The 23986-nt window shown below is 39.3% G+C and overlaps 1 protein-coding gene across 2 annotated transcripts in view; it reads right to left on the minus strand.

Annotated features, from left to right (window-relative positions):
* dpy (fibrillin-like protein dumpy) overlaps positions 1-23986 on the minus strand; it is a 324918-nt gene that overhangs the window by 125873 nt on the left and 175059 nt on the right. For both annotated transcript variants that reach the window (XM_074124745.1, XM_074124746.1), the window contains exons 40-44: positions 23149-23423; positions 22408-22813; positions 22028-22288; positions 20777-20905; positions 17553-18320 (exon numbers count right to left, since the gene is read on the minus strand). In XM_074124745.1, coding sequence (XP_073980846.1) covers positions 17553-18320; positions 20777-20905; positions 22028-22288; positions 22408-22813; positions 23149-23423 — 1839 coding nt within the window. The remainder of the gene's footprint in view (positions 1-17552; positions 18321-20776; positions 20906-22027; positions 22289-22407; positions 22814-23148; positions 23424-23986) is intronic.

Below are 23986 nucleotides of genomic sequence, written 5' to 3' on the forward strand. Positions count from 1 at the left end.
GACCGGATGTATTGTAGTAAATGGTTCTGGTGTCCCAGTAGCCTCCTCACTAGAAAGGGTAGTGTATTTCGGAGTTACAGAAGTATCTGTTGGTAAAGATCTCGATGCACCCTCAGTAGATGGAACGAAAGTAGTTAATGAAGGCATACTAGTTTCTACGGCCTGTTCTTTTGTGACCGGATGTATAGTAGTAAATTGTTCTGGTGTCCCAGTAGTCTCTTCACTGTATTTCGCAGTTACAGTAGTCTCTGTTGGTAAAGATCTCGATGTACCTTCAGTAGATGGAACGAAAGTAGTTAATGAAGGCATACTAGTCTCTACGGCATGTGTTTTTGTGACCGGATGTATTGTAGTAAATGGTTCTGGTGTCCCAGTAGCCTCCTCAGTGTATTTAGGTGTTCCAGTAGTCTCTGCAGTCTCTGTTGGTAATGATCTCGATGTACCTTCAGTAGTTGGAACGTGAGTAGTTAATGAAGGCATACTAGTCTCTACGGCATGTTCTTTTGTGACCGGATGTATTGTAGTAAATGGTTCTGGTGTCCCAGTAGCCTCCTCACTAGAAAGGGTAGTGTATTTCGGAGTTACAGAAGTATCTGTTGGTAAAGATCTCGATGCACCCTCAGTAGATGGAACGAAAGTAGTTAATGAAGGCATACTAGTTTCTACGGCTTGTTCTTTTGTGACCGGATGTATTGTAGTAAATGGTTCTGGTGTCCCAGTAGCCTCCTCACTAGAAAGGGTAGTGTATTTCGGATTTACAGTAGTATCTGTTGGTAAAGATCTCGATGTACCCTCAGTAGATGGAACGAAAGTAGTTAATGAAAGTATACTAGTTTCTACGGCATGTTCTTTTGTGACCGGAAGTATTGTAGTAAATGGTTCTGGTGTCCCAGTAGTCTCTTCACTGTATTTCGCAGTTACAGTAGTCTCTGTTGGTAAAGATCTCGATGTACCCTCAGTAGATGGAACGAAAGTAGTTAATGAAGGTATACTAGTTTCTACGGCATGTTCTTTTGTGGCCGGATGTATTGCAGTAAATGGTTCTGGTGTCCCAGTAGCCTCCTCACTAGAAAGGGTAGTGTATTTCGGAGTTTCAGTAGTCTCTGTTGGTAAAGATCTCGATGTACCCTCAGTTGATGGAACGTGAGTGGTTAATGAAGGCATACTAGTTTCTACGGCATGTTCTTGTGTGACCGGATGTATAGTAGTAAATTGTTCTGGTGTCCCAGTAGCCTCCTCACTAGAAAGGGTAGTGTATTTCGGAGTTTCAGTAGTCTCTGTTGGTAAAGATCTCGATGTACCCTCAGTAGATGGAACGAAAGTAGTTAATGAAGGCATACTAGTTTCTACGGCATGTTCTTTTGTGACCGGATGTATTGTAGTAAATGGTTCTGGTGTCCCAGTAGCCTCCTCACTAGAAAGGGTAGTGTATTTCGGAGTTACAGTAGTATCTGTTGGTAAAGATCTCGATGTACCCTCAGTAGATGGAACGAAAGTAGTTAATGAAGGCATACTAGTTTCTACGGCCTGTTCTTTTGTGACCGGATGTATAGTAGTAAATTGTTCTGGTGTCCCAGTAGTCTCTTCACTGTATTTCGCAGTTACAGTAGTCTCTGTTGGTAAAGATCTCGATGTACCTTCAGTAGATGGAACGAAAGTAGTTAATGAAGGCATACTAGTCTCTACGGCATGTGTTTTTGTGACCGGATGTATTGTAGTAAATGGTTCTGGTGTCCCAGTAGCCTCCTCAGTGTATTTAGGTGTTCCAGTAGTCTCTGCAGTCTCTGTTGGTAATGATCTCGATGTACCTTCAGTAGTTGGAACGTGAGTAGTTAATGAAGGCATACTAGTCTCTACGGCATGTTCTTTTGTGACCGGATGTATAGTAGTAAATTGTTTTGGTGTCCCAGTAGTCTCTTCACTGTATTTCGCAGTTACAGTAGTCTCTGTTGGTAAAGATCTCGATGTACCTTCAGTAGATGGAACGAAAGTAGTTAATGAAGGCATACTAGTCTCTACGGCATGTGTTTTTGTGACCGGATGTATTGTAGTAAATGGTTCTGGTGTCCCAGTAGCCTCCTCAGTGTATTTAGGTGTTCCAGTAGTCTCTGCAGTCTCTGTTGGTAATGATCTCGATGTACCTTCAGTAGTTGGAACGTGAGTAGTTAATGAAGGCATACTAGTCTCTACGGCATGTTCTTTTGTGACCGGATGTATTGTAGTAAATGGTTGTGGTGTCCCAGTAGCCTCCTCACTAGAAAGGGTAGTGTATTTCGGAGTTACAGAAGTATCTGTTGGTAAAGATCTTGATGCACCCTCAGTAGATGGAACGAAAGTAGTTAATGAAGGCATACTAGTTTCTACGGCTTGTTCTTTTGTGACCGGATGTATTGTAGTAAATGGTTCTGGTGTCCCAGTAGCCTCCTCACTAGAAAGGGTAGTGTATTTCGGATTTACAGTAGTATCTGTTGGTAAAGATCTCGATGTACCCTCAGTAGATGGAACGTGAGTGGTTAATGAAGGCATACTAGTTTCTACGGCATGTTCTTGTGTGACCGGATGTATAGTAGTAAATTGTTCTGGTGTCCCAGTAGCCTCCTCACTAGAAAGGGTAGTGTATTTCGGAGTTTCAGTAGTCTCTGTTGGTAAAGATCTCGATGTACCCTCAGTAGATGGAACGAAAGTAGTTAATGAAGGCATACTAGTTTCTACGGCATGTTCTTTTGTGACCGGATGTATTGTAGTAAATGGTTCTGGTGTCCCAGTAGCCTCCTCACTAGAAAGGGTAGTGTATTTCGGAGTTACAGTAGTATCTGTTGGTAAAGATCTCGATGTACCCTCAGTAGATGGAACGAAAGTAGTTAATGAAGGCATACTAGTTTCTACGGCCTGTTCTTTTGTGACCGGATGTATAGTAGTAAATTGTTCTGGTGTCCCAGTAGTCTCTTCACTGTATTTCGCAGTTACAGTAGTCTCTGTTGGTAAAGATCTCGATGTACCTTCAGTAGATGGAACGAAAGTAGTTAATGAAGGCATACTAGTCTCTACGGCATGTGTTTTTGTGACCGGATGTATTGTAGTAAATGGTTCTGGTGTCCCAGTAGCCTCCTCAGTGTATTTAGGTGTTCCAGTAGTCTCTGCAGTCTCTGTTGGTAATGATCTCGATGTACCTTCAGTAGTTGGAACGTGAGTAGTTAATGAAGGCATACTAGTCTCTACGGCATGTTCTTTTGTGACCGGATGTATTGTAGTAAATGGTTCTGGTGTCCCAGTAGCCTCCTCACTAGAAAGGGTAGTGTATTTCGGAGATACAGAAGTATCTGTTGGTAAAGATCTCGATGTACCCTCAGTAGATGGAACGAAAGTAGTTAATGAAGGCATACTAGTTTCTACGGCTTGTTCTTTTGTGACCGGATGTATTGTAGTAAATGGTTCTGGTGTCCCAGTAGCCTCCTCACTAGAAAGGGTAGTGTATTTCGGATTTACAGTAGTATCTGTTGGTAAAGATCTCGATGTACCCTCAGTAGATGGAACGAAAGTAGTTAATGAAAGTATACTAGTTTCTACGGCATGTTCTTTTGTGATCGGAAGTATTGTAGTAAATGGTTCTGGTGTCCCAGTAGTCTCTTCACTGTATTTCGCAGTTACAGTAGTCTCTGTTGGTAAAGATCTCGATGTACCCTCAGTAGATGGAACGAAAGTAGTTAATGAAGGTATACTAGTTTCTACGGCATGTTCTTTTGTGGCCGGATGTATTGCAGTAAATGGTTCTGGTGTCCCAGTAGCCTCCTCACTAGAAAGGGTAGTGTATTTCGGAGTTTCAGTAGTCTCTGTTGGTAAAGATCTCGATGTACCCTCAGTTGATGGAACGTGAGTGGTTAATGAAGGCATACTAGTTTCTACGGCATGTTCTTGTGTGACCGGATGTATAGTAGTAAATTGTTCTGGTGTCCCAGTAGCCTCCTCACTAGAAAGGGTAGTGTATTTCGGAGTTTCAGTAGTCTCTGTTGGTAAAGATCTCGATGTACCCTCAGTAGATGGAACGAAAGTAGTTAATGAAGGCATACTAGTTTCTACGGCATGTTCTTTTGTGACCGGATGTATTGTAGTAAATGGTTCTGGTGTCCCAGTAGCCTCCTCACTAGAAAGGGTAGTGTATTTCGGAGTTACAGTAGTATCTGTTGGTAAAGATCTCGATGTACCCTCAGTAGATGGAACGAAAGTAGTTAATGAAGGCATACTAGTTTCTACGGCCTGTTCTTTTGTGACCGGATGTATAGTAGTAAATTGTTCTGGTGTCCCAGTAGTCTCTTCACTGTATTTCGCAGTTACAGTAGTCTCTGTTGGTAAAGATCTCGATGTACCTTCAGTAGATGGAACGAAAGTAGTTAATGAAGGCATACTAGTCTCTACGGCATGTGTTTTTGTGACCGGATGTATTGTAGTAAATGGTTCTGGTGTCCCAGTAGCCTCCTCAGTGTATTTAGGTGTTCCAGTAGTCTCTGCAGTCTCTGTTGGTAATGATCTCGATGTACCTTCAGTATTTGGAACGTGAGTAGTTAATGAAGGCATACTAGTCTCTACGGCATGTTCTTTTGTGACCGGATGTATTGTAGTAAATGGTTCTGGTGTCCCAGTAGCCTCCTCACTAGAAAGGGTAGTGTATTTCGGAGATACAGAAGTATCTGTTGGTAAAGATCTCGATGTACCCTCAGTAGATGGAACGAAAGTAGTTAATGAAGGCATACTAGTTTCTACGGCTTGTTCTTTTGTGACCGGATGTATTGTATAAAATGGTTCTGGTGTCCCAGTAGCCTCCTCACTAGAAAGGGTAGTGTATTTCGGATTTACAGTAGTATCTGTTGGTAAAGATCTCGATGTACCCTCAGTAGATGGAACGAAAGTAGTTAATGAAAGTATACTAGTTTCTACGGCATGTTCTTTTGTGACCGGAAGTATTGTAGTAAATGGTTCTGGTGTCCCAGTAGTCTCTTCACTGTATTTCGCAGTTGCAGTAGTCTCTGTTGGTAAAGATCTCGATGTACCCTCAGTAGATGGAACGAAAGTAGTTAATGAAGGTATACTAGTTTCTACGGCATGTTCTTTTGTGGCCGGATGTATTGCAGTAAATGGTTCTGGTGTCCCAGTAGCCTCCTCACTAGAAAGGGTAGTGTATTTCGGAGTTTCAGTAGTCTCTGTTGGTAAAGATCTCGATGTACCCTTAGTTGATGGAACGTGAGTGGTTAATGAAGGCATACTAGTTTCTACGGCATGTTCTTGTGTGACCGGATGTATAGTAGTAAATTGTTCTGGTGTCCCAGTAGCCTCCTCACTAGAAAGGGTAGTGTATTTCGGAGTTTCAGTAGTCTCTGTTGGTAAAGATCTCGATGTACCCTCAGTTGATGGAACGTGAGTGGTTAATGAAGGCATACTAGTTTCTACGGCATGTTCTTGTGTGACCGGATGTATAGTAGTAAATTGTTCTGGTGTCCCAGTAGTCTCTTCAGTGTATTTCGCAGTTATAGTAGTCTCTGTTGGTAAAGATCTCGATGTACCCTCAGTAGATGGAACGAAAGTAGTTAATGAAGGCATACTAGCCTCTACGGCATGTTTTTTTGTGACCGGATGTATTGTAGTAAATGGTTCTGGTGTCCCAGTAGCCTCCTCACTAGAAAGGGTAGTGTATTTCGCAGTTACAGTAGTCTCTGTTGGTAAAGATCTCGATGTACCCTCAGTAGATGGAACGAAAGTAGTTAATGAAGGCATACTAGTTTCTACGGGATGTTCTTTTGTGACCGGATGTATTGTAGTAAATTGTTCTGGCGTTCCAATAGTCTCCTCAGTGTATTTAGGTGTTCCAGTAGTCTCTGCAGTCTCTGTTGGTAATGATCTCGATGTACCTTCAGTAGTTGGAACGTGAGTAGTTAATGAAGGCATACTAGTCTCTACGGCATGTTCTTTTGTGACCGGATGTATTGTAGTAAATGGTTCTGGTGTCCCAGTAGCCTCCTCACTAGAAAGGGTAGTGTATTTCGGAGTTTCAGTAGTCTCTGTTGGTAAAGATCTCGATGTACCCTCAGTTGATGGAACGTGAGTGGTTAATGAAGGCATACTAGTTTCTACGGCATGTTCTTGTGTGACCGGATGTATAGTAGTAAATTGTTCTGGTGTCCCAGTAGTCTCTTCAGTGTATTTCGCAGTTATAGTAGTCTCTGTTGGTAAAGATCTCGATGTACCCTCAGTAGATGGAACGAAAGTAGTTAATGAAGGCATACTAGTCTCTACGGCATGTTCTTTTGTGACCGGATGTATTGTAGTAAATGGTTCTGGTGTCCCAGTAGCCTCCTCACTAGAAAGGGTAGTGTATTTCGCAGTTACAGTAGTCTCTGTTGGTAAAGATCTCGATGTACCCTCAGTAGATGGAACGAAAGTAGTTAATGAAGGCATACTAGTTTCTACGGGATGTTCTTTTGTGACCGGATGTATTGTAGTAAATTGTTCTGGCGTTCCAATAGTCTCCTCAGTGTATTTAGGTGTTCCAGTAGTCTCTGCAGTCTCTGTTGGTAATGATCTCGATGTACCTTCAGTAGTTGGAACGTGAGTAGTTAATGAAGGCATACTAGTCTCTACGGCATGTTCTTTTGTGACCGGATGTATTGTAGTAAATGGTTCTGGTGTCCCAATAGCCTCCTCACTAGAAAAGGTAGTGTATTTCGGAGTTACAGTAGTATCTATTGGTAAAGATATCGATGTACCCTCAGTAGATGGAACGAAAGTAGTTAATGAAGGCATACTAGTTTCTACGGCATGTTCTTTTGTGACCGGATGTATTGTAGTAAATGGTTCTGGTGTCCCAGTAGCCTCCTCACTAGAAAGGGTAGTGTATTTCGGAGTTACAGTAGTATCTGTTAGTAAAGATCTCGATGTACCCTCACTAGATGGAACGAAAGTAGTTAATGAAGGCATACTAGTTTCTACGGCCTGTTCTTTTGTGACCGGATGTATAGTAGTAAATTGTTCTGGCGTCCCAGTAGTCTCTTCACTGTATTTCGCAGTTACAGTAGTCTCTGTTAGTAAAGATCTCGATGTACCTTCAGTAGATGGAACGAAAGTAGTTAATGAAGGCATACTAGTCTCTACGGCACGTGTTTTTGTGACCAGATGTATTGTAGTAAATGGTTCTGGTGTCCCAGTAGCCTCCTCAGTGTATTTAGGTGTTCCAGTAGTCTCTGCAGTCTCTGTTGGTAATGATCTCGATGTACCTTCAGTAGTTGGAACGTGAGTAGTTAATGAAGGCATACTAGTCTCTACGGCATGTTCTTTTGTGACCGGATGTATTGTAGTAAATGGTTCTGGTGTCCCAGTAGCCTCCTCACTAGAAACGGTAGTGTATTTCGGAGTTACAGAAGTATCTGTTGGTAAAGATCTCGATGTACCCTCAGTAGATGGAACGAAAGTAGTTAATGAAGGCATACTAGTTTCTACGGCTTGTTCTTTTGTGACCGGATGTATTGTAGTAAATGGTTCTGGTGTCCCAGTAGCCTCCTCACTAGAAAGGGTAGTGTATTTCGGAGTTACAGTAGTCTCTGTTGGTAAAGCTCTCGATGTACCCTCAGTAGATGGAACGAAAGTAGTTAATGAAGGTATACTAGTTTCTACGGCATGTTCTTTTGTGACTGGATGTATTGCAGTAAATGGTTCTGGTGTCTCAGTAGCCTCCTCACTAGAAAGCGTAGTGTATTTCGGAGTTTCAGTAGTCTGTGTTGGCAAAGATCTCGATGTACCCTCAGTTGATGGAACGTGAGTGGTTAATGAAGGCATACTAGTATCTACGGCATGTTCTTGTGTGACCGGATGTATAGTAGTAAATTGTTCTGGTGTCCCAGTAGTCTCTTCACTGTATTTCGCAGTTACAGTAGTCTCTGTTGGTAAAGATCTCGATGTACCCACAGTAGATGGAACGAAAGTAGTTAATGAAGGCATACTAGTCTCTACGGCATGTTCTTTTGTGACCGGATATATTGTAGTAAATGGTTCTGGTGTCCCAGTAGCCTCCTCACTAGAAAGGGTAGTGTATTTCGGAGTTACAGTAGTATCTGTTGGTAAAGGTCTCGATGTACCCTCAGTAGATGGAACGAAAGAAGTTAATGAAGCCATACTAGTTTCTACGGCATGTTCTTTTGTGACCGGATGTATTGTAGTAAATGGTTCTGGTGTCCCAGTAGCGTCCTCACTAGAAAGGGTAGTGTATTTCGGAGTTTCAGTAGTCTCTGTTGGTAAAGATCTCGATGTACCCTCAGTTGATGGAACGTGAGTGGTTAATGAAGGCATACTAGTTTCTACGGCATGTTCTTGTGTGACCGGATGTATAGTAGTAAATTGTTCTGGTGTCCCAGTAGTGTCTTCAATGTATTTCGCAGTTACAGTAGTCTCTGTTGGTAAAGATCTCGATGTACCTTCAATAGATGGAACGAAAGTAGATAATGAAGGCATACTAGTTTCTACGGCATGTTCTTTTGTGACCGGATGTATTGTAGTAAATTGTTCTGGCGTCCCAATAGTCTCCTCAGTGTATTTAGTTGTTCCAGCAGTCTCTGTTGGTAATGATCTTGATGTACCTTCAGTAGTTGGAACGTGAGTAGTTAATGAAGGCATACTAGTCTCTACGGCATGTTCTTTTGTGACCGGATGTATTGTAGTAAATGGTTCTGGTGTCCCAGTAGCCTCCTCACTAGAAAGGGTAGTGTATTTCGGAGTTACAGTAGTCTCTGTTGGTAAAGATCTCGATGTACCCTCAGTTGATTGAACGTGAGTGGTTAATGAAGGCATACTAGTCTCTACGGCATGTTCTTTTATGAGTGGATATATAGTAGTAAATTGTCCTGGTGACCCAGTAGCCTCCTCTCTAGAAAGGGTCGTGTATTTCGGAGTTTCAGTAGTCTCTGTTGGTAAAGATCTCGATGTACCCTCAGTTGATGGAACGTGAGTGGTTAATGAAGGCATACTAGTCTCTAGGGCATGTTCTTTTATGAGTGGATATATAGTGGTAAATTGTCCTGGTGACCCAGTAGCCTCCTCACTAGAAAGGGTAGTGTATTTCGGAGTTTCAGTAGTCTCTGTTGGTAAAGCTCTCGATGTACCCTCAGTAGATGGAACGAAAGTAGTTAATGAAAGTATACTAGTTTCTACGGCATGTTCTTTTGTGACCGGATGTATTGCAGTAAATGGTTCTGGTGTCCCAGTAGCCTCCTCACTAGAAAGGGTGGTGTATTTCGGAGTTTCAGTAGTCTCTGTTGGCAAAGATCTCGATGTACCCTCAGTTGATGGAACGTGAGTGGTTAATGAAGGCATACTAGTATCTACGGCATGTTCTGGTGTGACCGGATGTATAGTAGTAAATTGTTCTGGTGTCCCAGTAGTCTCTTCACTGTATTTCGCAGTTACAGTAGTCTCTGTTGGTAAAGATCTCGATGTACCCACAGTAGATGGAACGAAAGTAGTTAATGAAGGCATACTAGTCTCTACGGCATGTTCTTTTGTGACCGGATATATTGTAGTAAAAGGTTCTGGTGTCCCAGTAGCCTCCTCACTAGAAAGAGTAGTGTATTTCGGAGTTACAGTAGTATCTGTTGGCAAAGATCTCGATGTACCCTCAGTAGATGGAATGAAAGAAGTTAATGAAGCCATACTAGTTTCTACGGCATGTTCTTTTGTGACCGGATGTATTGTAGTAAATGGTTCTGGTGTCCCAGTAGCGTCCTCACTAGAAAGGGTAGTGTATTTCGGAGTTTCAGTAGTCTCTGTTGGTAAAGATCTCGATGTACCCTCAGTTGATCGAACGTGAGTGGTTAATGAAGGCATACTAGTTTCTACGGCATGTTCTTGTGTGACCGGATGTATAGTAGTAAATTGTTCTGGTGTCCCAGTAGTCTCTTCACTGTATTTCGCAGTTACAGTAGTCTCTGTTGGTAAAGCTCTCGATGTACCCTCAGTAGATGGAACGAAAGTAGTTAATGAAGGTATACTAGTTTCTACGGCATGTTCTTTTGTGACCGGATGTATTGCAGTAAATGGTTCTGGTGTCCCAGTAGCCTCCTCACTAGAAAGGGTGGTGTATTTCGGAGTTTCAGTAGTCTCTGTTGGTAAAGATCTCGATGTACCCTCAGTTGATGGAACGTGAGTGGTTAACGAAGGCATACTAGTCTCTACGGCATGTTCTTTTATGAGTGGATATATAGTAGTAAATTGTCCTGGTGACCCAGTAGCCTCCTCTCTAGAAAGGGTAGTGTATTTCGGAGTTTCAGTAGTCTCTGTTGGTAAACATCTCGATGTACCCTCAGTTGATGGAACGTGAGTGGTTAATGAAGGCATACTAGTCTCTACGGCATGTTCTTTTATGAGTGGATATATAGTAGTAAATTGTCCTGGTGACCCAGTAGCCTCCTCACTAGAAAGGGTAGTGTATTTCGGAGTTACAGTAGTCTCTGTTGGTAAAGATCCCGATGTACCCTCAGTTGATAGAACGTGAGTGGTTAATGAAGGCATACTAGTTTCTACGGCATGTTCTTGTGTGACCGGATGTATAGTAGTAAATTGTTCTGGTGTCCCAGTAGCCTCCTCCCTAGAAAGGGTAGTGTATTTCGGAGTTTCAGTAGTCTCTGTTGGTAAAGATCTCGATGTACCCTCAGTTGATGGAACGTGTGTGGTTAATGAAGGCATACTAGTTTCTACGGCATGTTCTTGTGTGACCGGATGTATAGTAGTAAATTGTTCTGGTGTCCCAGTAGTCTCATCACTGTATTTCGCAGTTACAGTAGTCTCTGTTGGTAAAGATCTCGATGTACCCTCAGTAGATGGAACGAAAGTTGTTAATGAAGGCATACTAGTCTCTACGGCATGTTCTTTTGTGACCGGATGTATTGTAGTAAATTGTTCTGGCGTCCCAATAGTCTCCTCAGTGTATTTAGGTGTTCCAGTAGTCTCTGCAGTCTCTGTTGGTAATGATCTCGATGTAGCTTCAGCAGTTGGAACGTGAGTAGTTAATGAAGGCATACTAGTCTCTACGGCATGTTCTTTTGTGACCGGATGTATTGTAGTAAATGGTTCTGGTGTCCCAGTAGCCTCCTCAGTAGAAAGGGTAGTGTATTTCGAAGTTTCAGTAGTCTCTGTTGGTAAAGATCTCGATGTACCCTCAGTTGATGGAACTTGAGTGGTTAATGAAGGCCTACTAGTTTCTACGGCATGTTCTTGTGTGACGGGATGTATAGTACTAAATTGTCCTGGTGACCCAGTAGCCTCCTCACTAGAAAGGGTAGTGTATTTCGGAGTTTCAGTAGTCTCTGTTGGTAAAGATCTCGATGTACCCTCAGTTGATGGAACGTGAGTGGTTAATGAAGGCATACTAGTTTCTATGGTATGTTCTTTTGTGACCGGATGTATTGTAGTAAATGGTTCTGGTGTCCCAGTAGCCTCCTCACTAGAAAGGGTAGTGTATTTCGGAGTTTCAGTAGTCTCTGTTGGTAAAGATCTCGATGTACCCTCAGTTGATGGAACGTGAGTGGTTAATGAAGGCATACTAGTCTCTACGGCATGTTCTTTTATGAGTGGATATATAGTAGTAAATTGTCCTGGTGACCCAGTAGCCTCCTCACTAGAAAGGGTAGTGTATTTCGGAGTTTCAGTAGTCTCTGTTGGTAAAGATCTCGATGTACCCTCAGTTGATGGAACGTAAGTGGTTAATGAAGGCATACTAGTTTCTACGGCATGTTCTTGTGTGACCGGATGTATAGTAGTAAATTGTCCTGGTGTCCCAGTAGTCTCTTCACTGTATTTCGCAGTTACAGTAGTCTCTGTTGGTAAAGATCTCGATGTACCCTCAGTAGATGGAACAAAAGTAGTTAATGAAGGCATACTAGTTTCTACGGCATATTCTTTTGTGACCGGATGTATTGTAGTAAATGGTTCTGGTGTCCCAGTAGCCTCCTCACTAGAAAGGGTAGTGTATTTCGGAGTTACAGTAGTATCTGTTGGTAAAGATCTCGATGTACCCTCAGTAGATGGAACGAAAGTAGTTAATGAAGGCATACTAGTTTCTACGGCATGTTCTTTTGTGACCGGATGTATTGTAGTAAATGGTTCTGGTGTCCCAGTAGCCTCCTTACTAGAAAGGGTAGTGTATTTCGGAGTTACAGTAGTATCTGTTGGTAAAGATCTCGATGTACCCTCAGTAGATGGAACGAAAGTAGTTAATGAAGGCATACCAGTTTCTACAACATGTTCTTTTGTGACCGGATGTATTGTAGTAAAATGTTCTGTTGTCCAAGTAGTCTCTTCAGTGTATTTCGGTGTTAATATAGTCTCTGTAGGTAAAGATCTCGAAGTAACCAGAGTAGTTGGAACGTGAGTAGTAAATGGTGGTGTACTTATCACTACGGTATGTTTACTAGTGACCGGATGTATTGTAGTAAACTGTTCCGGTGTTACAGTAGTCTCCTCACTAGATAGAGTAGTGTATTTCAGTGTTACAGTAGTTTCTGCAGCCACTGGTAGTAAAGATGTTGATGTGCCGTTAGTAATTGGAACGTGTGTAGTGAATGAAGGCATACTAGTTTGTGCAGCATGTTCTTTTGTGACCGGATGCATTGTAGTAAATTGTTCTGGTGTCCCAGTAGCCTCCACACTAGAAAGGGTAGTGTATTTCGGAGTTACAGTAGTCTCTGTTGGTAGTGATCCCGATGTACCCTCAGGAGATGGAACAAAAGTAGTTAATGAAGGCCTAGTAGTTTCTACGGCATGTTCCTTTGTGACCGGATGTATTGTAGTAAATTGTTCTGGCGTCCCAATAGTCTCCTCAGTGTATTTAGGTGTTCCAGTAGTCTCTGCAGTCTCTGTTGGTAAAGATCTCGATGTACCCTCAGTAGATGGAACGAAAGAAGTTGATGAAAGCATACTAGTTTCTACGGCATGTTCTTTTGTGACCGGATGTATTGTAGTAAATTGTTCTGGTGCTCCAGTAGCCTCCTTACTAGAAAGGGTAGTGTATTTCGGAGTTACAGTAGTCTCTGCAGCCTCTGTTGGTAAAGATCTCGATGTACCCACAGTAGATGGAACGTGAGTAGTTAATGAAGGCATATCAGTTTCTACAACATGTTCTTTTGTGACCGGATGTATTGTAGTAAAATGTTCTGTTGTCCAAGTAGTCTCTTCAGTGTATTTCGGTGTTAATATAGTCTCTGTAGGTAAAGATCTCGAAGTAACCAGAGTAGTTGGAACGTGAGTAGTAAGTGATGGTGTACTTATCACTACGGTATGTTTACTAGTGACCGGATGTATTGTAGTAAACTGTTCCGGTGTTACAGTAGTCTCCTCACTAGATAGAGTAGTGTATTTTAGTGTTACAGTAGTTTCTGCAGCCACTGGTAGTAAAGATGTTGATGTGCCGTTAGTAATTGGAACGTGTGTAGTGAATGAAGGCATACTAGTTTGTGCAGCATGTTCTTTTGTGACCGGATGCATTGTAGTAAATTGTTCTGGTGTCCCAGTAGCCTCCACACTAGAAAGGGTAGTGTATTTCGGAGTTACAGTAGTTTCTGTTGTTAATGATCTCGATGTACCCTCAGGAGATGGAACAAAAGTAGTTAATGAAGGCCTACTAGTTTCTACGGCATGTTCCTCTGTGACCGGATGTATTGTAGTAAATTGTTCTGGTGTCCCAGTAGTCTCTTCTGTAAATTTCGGAGTTACAGTAGTCTCTGATGGTAAAGATCTCGATGTACCCTCAGTAGATGGAACGGAAGTAGTTATTGAAGGCATAGTCTCTATGGCATGTTCTTTTGTGACCGTATGTATTGTAGTAAATTGTCCTGGTGTCCCAGTAGCCTCCTCACTAGAAAGAGTAGTGTATTTCGGAGTTACAGTAGTCTCTGTTGGTAATGATCTCGATGTACCCTCAGTAGATGGAACGAAAGTAGTTAATGAAGGCATACTAGTTTCTACGGCATCTTCCTTTGTGACCGGATGTAATGTAGTAAATTGTTCTGGTGTCCCAGTAGTCTCTTCAGTGTATTTCGGAGTTACAGTAGTCTCTGCAGTCTCTGTTGGTAAAGATCTCGATGTACCTTCAGTAGTTGGAAAGTGAGTAGTTAGTGAAGGCATACTAGTTTCCACGGCATGATCTTTTGTGACCAGATGTATTGTAGTAAATTGTTCTGGTGACCCAGTAGTCTCTTCAGTGTATTTCGGAGTTACAGTAGTCTCTGATGGTAAAGACCTGGATGTGCTTTCAGTAATAAGAACGTGAGTAGTTAATGAAGGTATACTAGTTTCTACAGCATGTTCTTTTGTGACCGGATGTATTGTAGTAAATTGTTCTGGCGTCCTAGTAGTTTCCTCAGTGTATTTCGGTGTTATAGTAGTCTCTGCTGATAATGACCTGGATGTGCTTTCAGTAGTAAGAACGTGAGTAGTTAATGAAGGTATACTCGTTTCTACATGTTCTTTTGTGACTGAATGTAATGTAGTAAACGGTTCCGGTGTTCCAGTAGTCTCCTCAGTAGGTAGGGTAGTGTATTTCGGTGTTAATATAGTCTCTGTAGGTAAAGATCTCGAAGTACCCTCAGTAGTTGGAACGTGAGTAGTAAATGATGGTGTACTTATCACTACGGTGTGTTTCTTTGTGACCGGATGAATTGTAGTAAAGTGTTCCGGTGCTCCAGTAGTTTCCTCACTAGATAGAGTAGTGTATTTTGGTGTTACAGTAGTCTCTGTTGGTAAAGATGTTGATGTACCCTCGGTAGATGTAACCTGAATAGTTAATGAAGGCATACTAGTTTCTACAGCAAGTTCTTTTGTGATCGGATGTATTGTAGTAAATTGTTCTGGTGTCCCAGTAGACTCCTCAGAGTATGTCGGATTTCCAGTAGTCTCTGCAGTCTCTGTTGGTAAAGATCTCGATATACCTTCAGTAGTTGGAACGTGAGTAGTTAATGAAGGCATACCAGTTTCTACGGCATGTTCTTTTGTGACCAGATGTATTGTAGGAAATTGTTCTGGTGTCCCAGTGGTCTCTTCAGTGTATTTCGGAGTTACAGTAGTCTCTGTTGGTAAAGATGTTGATGTACCCTTGGTAGATGTAACGTGAGTAGTTAATGAAGGCATACTAGTTTCTGCAGCATGTTCTTTTGTGACCGGATGTATTGTAGTAAATTGTTCTGGCGTCCCAGTAGACTCCTCAGAGTATTTCGGTGTTCCAGTAGTCTCTGCAGTCTCTGTTGGTAAAGATCTCGATATACCTTCAGTAGTTTGAACGTGAGTAGTTAATGAAGGCATACTAGTTTCTACGGTATGTTCTTTTGCGACTGGATGTATTGTAGTAAATTGTTCTGGTGTCCCAGTAGCCTCCTCACTAGATAGGGTAGTGTATTTCGGAGTTACAGTAGTCTCTGTTGGTAAAAATCTCGTTGTACCCTCAGTAGATGGAACGTGAGTAGTTAATGAAGGCATACCAGTTTCTACTGCATGTTCTTTTGTGACCGGATGTATTGTAGTAAACGGTTCCGGTGATCCGGTAGTTTCCTCAGTAGGTAAGGTAGTGTATTTCGGTGTTAACATAGTCTCTGTAGGTAAAGATCTCGAAGTACCCTCAGCAGTTGGGACGTGAGTAGTAAATGTAGGTGTACTTATCACTACGGTGTGTTTCTTTGTGACCGGATGTATTGTAGTAAATTGTTCTTGTGTCCTAGTAATCTCCTCAGTGTAATTGGGAGTTACAGTAGTCTCTGTTGGTAAAGATCTCGATGTACCCTCAGTAGATGGTACGTGAGTAGTTAATGAAGGCATACTAGTTTCTACGGTATGTTTTTTTGTGACCGGATGTATTGTAGTAAACTGATCTGGTATCCCTGTAGTCTCCTCTGTGTATTTCGGTGTTGCAGTAGTCTTTGTTTGTAATGACCTCGATGTGCCTTCAGTAATATGAACGTGAGTAGTTAATAAAGGCATACTAGTTTCTACGGCATGTTCTTTTGTGACCGGATGTATTGTAGTAAAATATTCCGGTGTCCCAGTAGTCTCCTCACTAGATAGGGTAGTGTATTTCGAAGGAACTCTAGTCTCTGCAGTCTCAGTTTGTAAGGATCTTGATGTGCCCTCAGTTGGAAGGTGAGTAGTTAATGGAGGTTTACTAGTTTTTGTGGTCTGTTCTATGTTTTTGGGATGTTCAGTCTGGGTATGTTTTTGTGATACTCTTACCGTAATCAGTTCTGCTGTCGTGTACATTGGCTTTGGAAATTCTGTTTTCTGTTTTGGCGTTTCTGTTGATAGTTCTTTTGCAGTTGAGTAAGTCATTGAGCTTTGAGTCGTATTAAAAGATGTTATTGCAGTGTCATTAGTTAGACTTACGCTTATTGATGGTGTTTTTTCTGTTAATAATGCTTCTCCAGAAAGCATGGGCATTTTAGTGCTTGAAGTTTTTCCAGTTGTAAAGATAGGCGTGGATTTTTCTGGAATTATCGTTTCAACTGTGCGTGTGGTGGTTTGGATTGGTACTTTTGGAACAGAATCTGTGGGAAGGATGGATTCTGTGACTAAATCACCACTTAGTTGTGTTGTCAAATGTTCATCTTTTAGTGTAGTGCTTGGTGGCGATATGGAAGTTTTATTTGCTAATTTTGTTACAGTTATATACGGTATACTGATTTCTGTTAATAAGTTTTTATCATCAATGTATGATGTATTGTACTGTTTGGTTCGTTCTGTCGTAACTGATGGTATTAGTTGTGTAACTATAGGTGGTTTAGCTTCTGATGTTATGTTATATTTCTCTGTAGTTTCTAAATATAAAGGGTATGTGGTATTCGTTTTAACCCTTCGCCCTTGAATATCTGTTATATTTTCTGGATTTTCTGTAATAGTTTCATTAAATAATGCCGAGTACGTAGTTAGTTCAAGTATTGATTTATGGGTTGTGCGTAAATCATAGAAATCAGTCGTATTTGAACAGAAAACTAACGGGTCCCCTGATAGTCCGTCTTTACATTCACAAATTACATTATGTGCCTGTACCGTGCAGTCAGCATTGACTCCACATTTGTCGCCTGTTGTGCAGGGATCAGTGCATTCCCCATCTATGCAGTTTTGTGTGTCTGTGCAATGGCTATCCACAATGCAGCTGACATTGGTCAACCAATTTTCTGTGAATATATAATATAAACAAAACAAAAATACTTTAATATAAATATTTACAAAATACAATACCTTACTTAATACCTTTTTCTTTTGCTCTAAGTGTCCATTAGCCCTTAAAATACTAAATATTTACAATATAACATGCAATAAGTTGGTTTTGTACAAAACGGACAAAAAATTTGAAACTTTATTATTAGTAAGTATTTAGAAAAATATTAGTTGAAAAAATCGACTCTCAATTAATGATTTTTAATTCAACTTCAAGGTGGAAGATTTACGAAATTATTCAAATTACAACAACGATTTTGTCGTTTAAGTTAGTTAATTTTTATTTTTTTTAATATCATGTAACAAGTTTTTAATTTTACCTTTCAGACATCCATATTTATGGTCTGCGATAAATCCCAGAGGACAAAACTTGCAGACAGGTTTGTGGTCTTCAACAAAGCAAGGAGCATCTTGAGGGCAGCTAGCATTTAGACAAGGGTCGACGCACTGAAAGTTCATACAAGCCAAGTGTGCTGGGCAGCCGTTATCTCTTAAACAGATAAAGACTGATGGATTACAGTCTTTGGTGCAAACGCAGACCGGTCTATGGTCTAATGTGAGGCATGTACGATTGTTTGAACAGACGGCCATATTGCATGGATTTGTACATAGGCCATTTTTGCAGGCTGAATTCGATGCACAATCATTGTTTTCCCTACACTCTAGTCGTTCTGGTGCACATCTTAATTCACCAGTGTCGCTCAACGAGAACCCATATTTACATACACAGGTTGGCCTATGCTCTCGTACTTGACATTTTTTGTTCGGCTCACATGTATGGCCCATCATATAACATGGATCTGTACATTCACCATTTAAACAGGACAAACTGCCCGGACAGTCTGTATTCGTTTTGCAAAAAAGTGTTGGATATTTTGGCGTAGACGGCTGGCAGTTTGGTTCAGGTAGACATGATACCGTTGGATCTCCGTTATGACACTGTGGACAAGAACAGACTGCCCTGTGGAACACCGCTTGACAGAGAGCATTCAGACCGCACGACCCTCTTATACTGCATACCTCAATGCATTCCTCATTGATGCAGGCCTTCTCAACTGGGCAGTCTACATCCCTCTTGCACTCGCTCTCTACGTCACCACATCACAATATACAGTGTATTTTTACTTTTTTTTTTTGTTTTTGTTTTTTTAGCTAATTCAAAATATTAATTTTAAATTGTGAAGAAGAGGACAGATTTCTGAAAGAACTGTGAAAGATGAATCGTAACTCACACATGCTTTCATTATTTTTTTTTTTTTTAAATAACAAGAAAAACACTAAATAATATTTATTTACACAAAAAAAGTTACAAACCACGAAAACAGAGGAGAAAAAGGCAACGAAATATGTACAGATTACGTGTGTATGTGCTGTGAACAGAATAGAAAGCTTTGACAGTTCCCAATTCCTTTTAAATTACCAAAAAAATAAACAGAACAAAAAATAGAACTAAATTGTGAGATTTCTACCTTTCACAGTTCCCAATCTGCCTTCTACTTAAATTATAACCTAAAAGCAATAATAATAAATTTAATTATTAAAATAAAAAGTTATTTTCTCTAGTTTTAAACATAAACATATTGGTGAATAAAAAAAGTAAATATATATATATATTTTTGAAAAATATTCCACCAATTTACATGCTTATGTTTGAAATAGCAAGGTGTAACAGAAGTCTGAGCACTTGGTTATCTGTACTTCCAACCGTATTTTGTACTGTTTCGAATACACACTTCTTAAACATACCAATTTTACAATCAGGTTGCAATAAGGAAAGATCAGATGTGAACTATATTGTGCGGATATTCAGGCAAAAGGGAATCCCAAATATACACAGCTCTCGATAGAATAATCGTGAAACAGTTCTCTATTAAGGGAAAGTAAATAAATAAAAATAGAACTACAGAGGAGTTGAAAATAGAAAGTTTGCAGTTTCTCCTTTAAAGTTAATTCCTTACATCAAGGGTGCGTTCCACTAAGCGACCACAACGACCACGCTCACGACCGCGATTTCCACTTGCTTGCGAGCGTTGCAATCGAAAACCCAAGTGGAATGGTCTATGGGCATTTTAACCGTTCATGTAAACATTACAAATGGCGGCCTCGAAAATAAGTCAGAAGCTTGAAAAGGTTGTTTTTTAATATTAACCCCGTTTATAAGCAGTTATAATAAACTTTATTAATTATTGGTAAAGTTGACTTATATTTAAAATATATATAATTCAATTTTTTATATTACATTTTAGTGGAGTATTTATAAAATTTACGTTTAAATAAAATTAAAATGTCTTTTGTGGCAACAGTTGGATATTTATTAATAATGCTTTAGAAAGTTCTTTATCTAGTTCCGATGAAGAGTGGAATGCAATTTTACAAAATCGCAATGATAAAAAGCGAAAACTTAGGCCAATTATTATTAGCTATCAGTGTAATTGATCTTTATTCAGATGAAGAATTAAAAAGTTATTTCAGGTAAATGATTTTGTGTTATTCAGTGATTTATTAAAGGGATAAGTAATTATTTATTTATTTATTTTTTGTAGACTTTCGAGAAACACATTCTATTGTTTACATGAAATAATACTTTCATTTACATGAGATAATTTTTTCGGTCGCCATCTTTTGTTTTAAAAATTGCGCCATATTTCTGAACGCCCACTTCGACCCACGCTCTATAGAGCGTTGTGGGCTTCGCGCAAGCGAAAATAGTGACGTCATTAGTGACGTTTTCGCCACGACCACAACGACCGCGGTAGCCAAGTGGAACGCCTGAAGGTATGTTTTGATTGTTGTGGTCGCTTAGTGGAACGCACCCCAAGAAGAGTATGGAATTATTGGCTGATAGGTTAATAAAATGGCGGCCAACATTTTGACCAGTAAGCTTATTCGACTTGGAGTTAATAAAAGAAGCTTACTTTCTAATGCACAGACTTTTGTTTCACCCTTAGAAACGAATTTAAATTTAAATATATTGTTTTATAATTTTAAAGTAAAGTAAAGGGTCAGATTGGAATACTGTTTTTCTTTTGTTATTACTATTTTTCTTTCTGTTATCTCACATAGGTAAGCTAACTAAATGTTTTGAAAATAAAGAATAAAAAAGTACAAAACATTTAAAAGATTTTACAAATACGTATATACAGTTCCAATCATACTATGTTACAATTTACCTTTGCCCATATCCCAAAGAAAAAAAAAAAAAAAATGTACACTGTACACACAAAAATTCGAACATGCTTATTTGTAAATCCCAAATTGAATAATTATAATTTTTAAAATGATTTCCATGCACCATTATTATGAATATGTAAAAACATATTTTAAATGTACGAAAAAGAAAAAAAATACGTACTTTACCAGATATTTTGGGCAACCGTTTTTTTTGTTTTGTATTTGTTTGTTTTTTTTATCACAAAAGTTTTTGAGTCAGTAGTATCGATTAGGTTTCAACTATTAGGTGATATCGCTTGATCGAAAATGTTTTATTAAATATTTAAATAGTTATTAGAATTTAGAGTAGTTGTTTCTTTTTTTTTTTTCTTACCTGGCTTACACTGTACTTGTGGATTTCCTTTAGTTCCAAAAGGACATTTGCATATAAAGTTGTCACCACTTTCGGTGCATTCTGCGCCTACACCACATCCTTCTGTACGACAATCACCTCTCTTAATACCTGTAATTTGTTTAAAGGTTAAAATATTTATGGAACAAAAATAAAATACATGCCTTAAATGTTAAATTAGTATAAAAAATTCTTCATAAGAGAACTTAAAAAAGAATTCAGATAGCATCTTGATTGAAATGACACTTATAATTCAACATGAAATTAAGAAATGCAATTAGATATATCGATATTTATACTGAAATGTGGTTGGGAAGGGAATACATTAGGAAGGTTATGACGAGAGTAGTATGTTATACTCTTTTTAAAATTATTTGTATTGTAACTTGTGAGGTTTGAGTGATTGGTTTTTACTTTTTTTTTTAAGAACCCAAACATTAAATTATTGGTAAGGTCATTTTTTTTTTTTTTTTTTTTTAAATTTACTTCTAAAATAAATTCTTTATCTCTCGGCTGAGGTTAATAAGTACTTCATTCCATTAAGAGTACGAATTCTTATAAATTAGTGTTAGTATATCTGTGAATATTTAAGAACTTTTAGTTCAATCAATTCTTCAGATTATTAGTTTCGTTAATAGTTTTACTGAGAGCTTTTAGTTTACATATATTCGTGTATTCAGATTAGTATGGTATTTCCTAGTTACGATTTTCTCTGGATTCTTGTAAAGTTACTGTTTCTCTTTCTGAAGACAATTTGTTCAATGATTTAATAGTTATTTGTCTTTTTTAAAGTTACTGTTTCTCTTTGTGAAGACAGTTTGTTCATTAATTTAATAGTTATTTGCATCTTTTGTTTTTCTTAATTATGTTCACTTATATTAGTTTAACTGATCTTAATTATGTTCACTTATATAAGTTTAACTGATCTTAATTTTTAAAAGAACGAATGTTTTCATAAGTAAATATTATCTCCCTGTAAAGGTGTCAATGTTTTTTAATTTATGAATTAGTGATTAAAACCAAATAAAGTTTCATTTGACTCTCATTGTTGATGCATCAACCTAAACCCGCCAATTTGGTACCTCTGCTCTTCCAAATAACCCATCCAGACGACTGAAAACGTTACTCCCTTATGGTTGGACGAGGAACTGAGAACTCTGTATTTAACTCTAAATAAAAGAAAACAATACAAATAAAATAGATATAAGAAATAAAAAACAAAGAACCACTTACATTTAACCATTGGGTCACCAAGTGGATATTTCGGTGGACAGTAACATTGGAAGGTATCTTCGGAAACCACTTTACAAGCAGCATGCACACCACATTTATGTGCACCACAAGAATCTGCGCGAAGCGTATCTTCACAGACGCATCCTCTATTTGGATCTCCAGTACAGCCCGTCTTACAGCGGCATTCATAACCATCGGACACATCCCGACATTCAGTATTTATGCCGCATGGATTTTTAGCACATGATTCACCAATTCCAGCTGAAATGTGGGAATAAGAATTTAGTTACCGAGTTTTTACATATTATTCTTCGATAATTATCTAAAGTGATAAAAATGAAATAATTTTAAGAGCTAAAATTAAAATTGTAGAGTATTACCTGCTTTACACTCAACCAAAGGATTGCCATAAAAGCCTGGCGGACAGGAGCACGATGGCCGTCTGTCTATGGCTCTGCACTGTGCATTCACGCCGCACGGCCTGCTCTGAAGACATGGATTTCTACAGACACCGTCTACACCGCATGACTTGTCGCCAGGGCACTCGGAATCCGTAGTACACATAGAGGCTCTTGTACATGCTACCGTTGGTTCGCCAGCAGTACCTGCTGGACACAGACATACCGGCCGATGATCGGATATTCTACATTCAGCATTCTTGCCACAAGGACTGTACTTTTTGCCGCACGGATTAACGCATTTTCCTTCAATACAGCTACGATCTAGTGGGCAATCTGTTGATTTACTACAGCCGCTAACGCAGCTTCCTTCCTTGCATTGTTGCCCCTGAAAAAAATTATATTGTATGAGTAAAAGGATTTAATAGAGAAATAAGTGAATAAGTTACATAATACACCCTCCCAGGGGAACAATTCCTAAAAATAAGTCCCATTGGGTTTTGAATATATAAAATTACTTGGAGGTTCCAAGAGGCATTTCTTTTCATTTTAATTCCCAAGGATAAGTCACTCGAATAATCCTTAAATTGGATTAATCCCATACCCAACATGTTCAACAAAGTTGGCGTAAATTAGCGCACACCACAAAAATGTTGACCAAATTAATTTTCCAATGAAGTGAAAAATATGAACTTAACAATGAATATTATCAACTAAGCTAACCGATTGGCATTGACTGCTCGTAGCGCAGATCTGCGAACATAATCCTCTATTACAAGCGTATCCACAAGGGCATTCTTTCTCACTGTTACATCTCTTAAAACAAAGCCCTGTGGACTGGTCACACAGACATTTCCCATCGCATTTATTAGACGGTTTGATGCAAGCACTCAATGGATCGCCAACAGTTCCAGATGAACAAGAACACTGAACTCCATGATTTACTACTGAACATTCAGCGCACAGTCCGCAAGTATTTGACGAAGTCTCACAAGGATCTATAAAAAATAGTAATAATAAATATAGAAGAAAAGTAAAATGTTGATTGAAAAATAATCAGAAATGAGGCAAATGATTAACTTGAGGTGACCATGTTTGACATTGTTTTGTATGAGAAGGAATGGGATGATGTACAATATAATTTTCATGCGTAATATGTACTAAGTTGAGACCTGGGACCCGAAGAAGTGATTTTTGGGGAAAAAACCTTCGTAAGGGATTCTTTAAACTTTTGAAAGTTTTCCCCGAAATGGTTCCAACTTCATGTACTTATTCCTTTAATATAGAACTATAACTATTATTTTGAACATTGTCCCTGAAAATTCATGCAAGTCAGTATTCGGGGAGCAGTAAAGTCCACTGCTTTAGAACTGCAGTAGAATAAGTGTGGCTTCCTCAAAAAACTTCTATTTATGAGTTAATTTTTCCAAAGAAAATTTTCGAATGAAAATATGATCCGTATTCATGTCGTAATATCCAAAGTTTACAGAAAAATAATTAGAAAATTGATGAAGAAGAATTTAAAATATGTACACATATAGTGTATTTCCTTCCGGAACCC

This window comes from Rhodnius prolixus, unplaced genomic scaffold (assembly GCF_049639745.1).
Source record: "Rhodnius prolixus isolate KJV_2025 unplaced genomic scaffold, Rpr scaffold_3, whole genome shotgun sequence".
Taxonomy (NCBI): Eukaryota; Metazoa; Arthropoda; class Insecta; order Hemiptera; family Reduviidae; genus Rhodnius; species Rhodnius prolixus.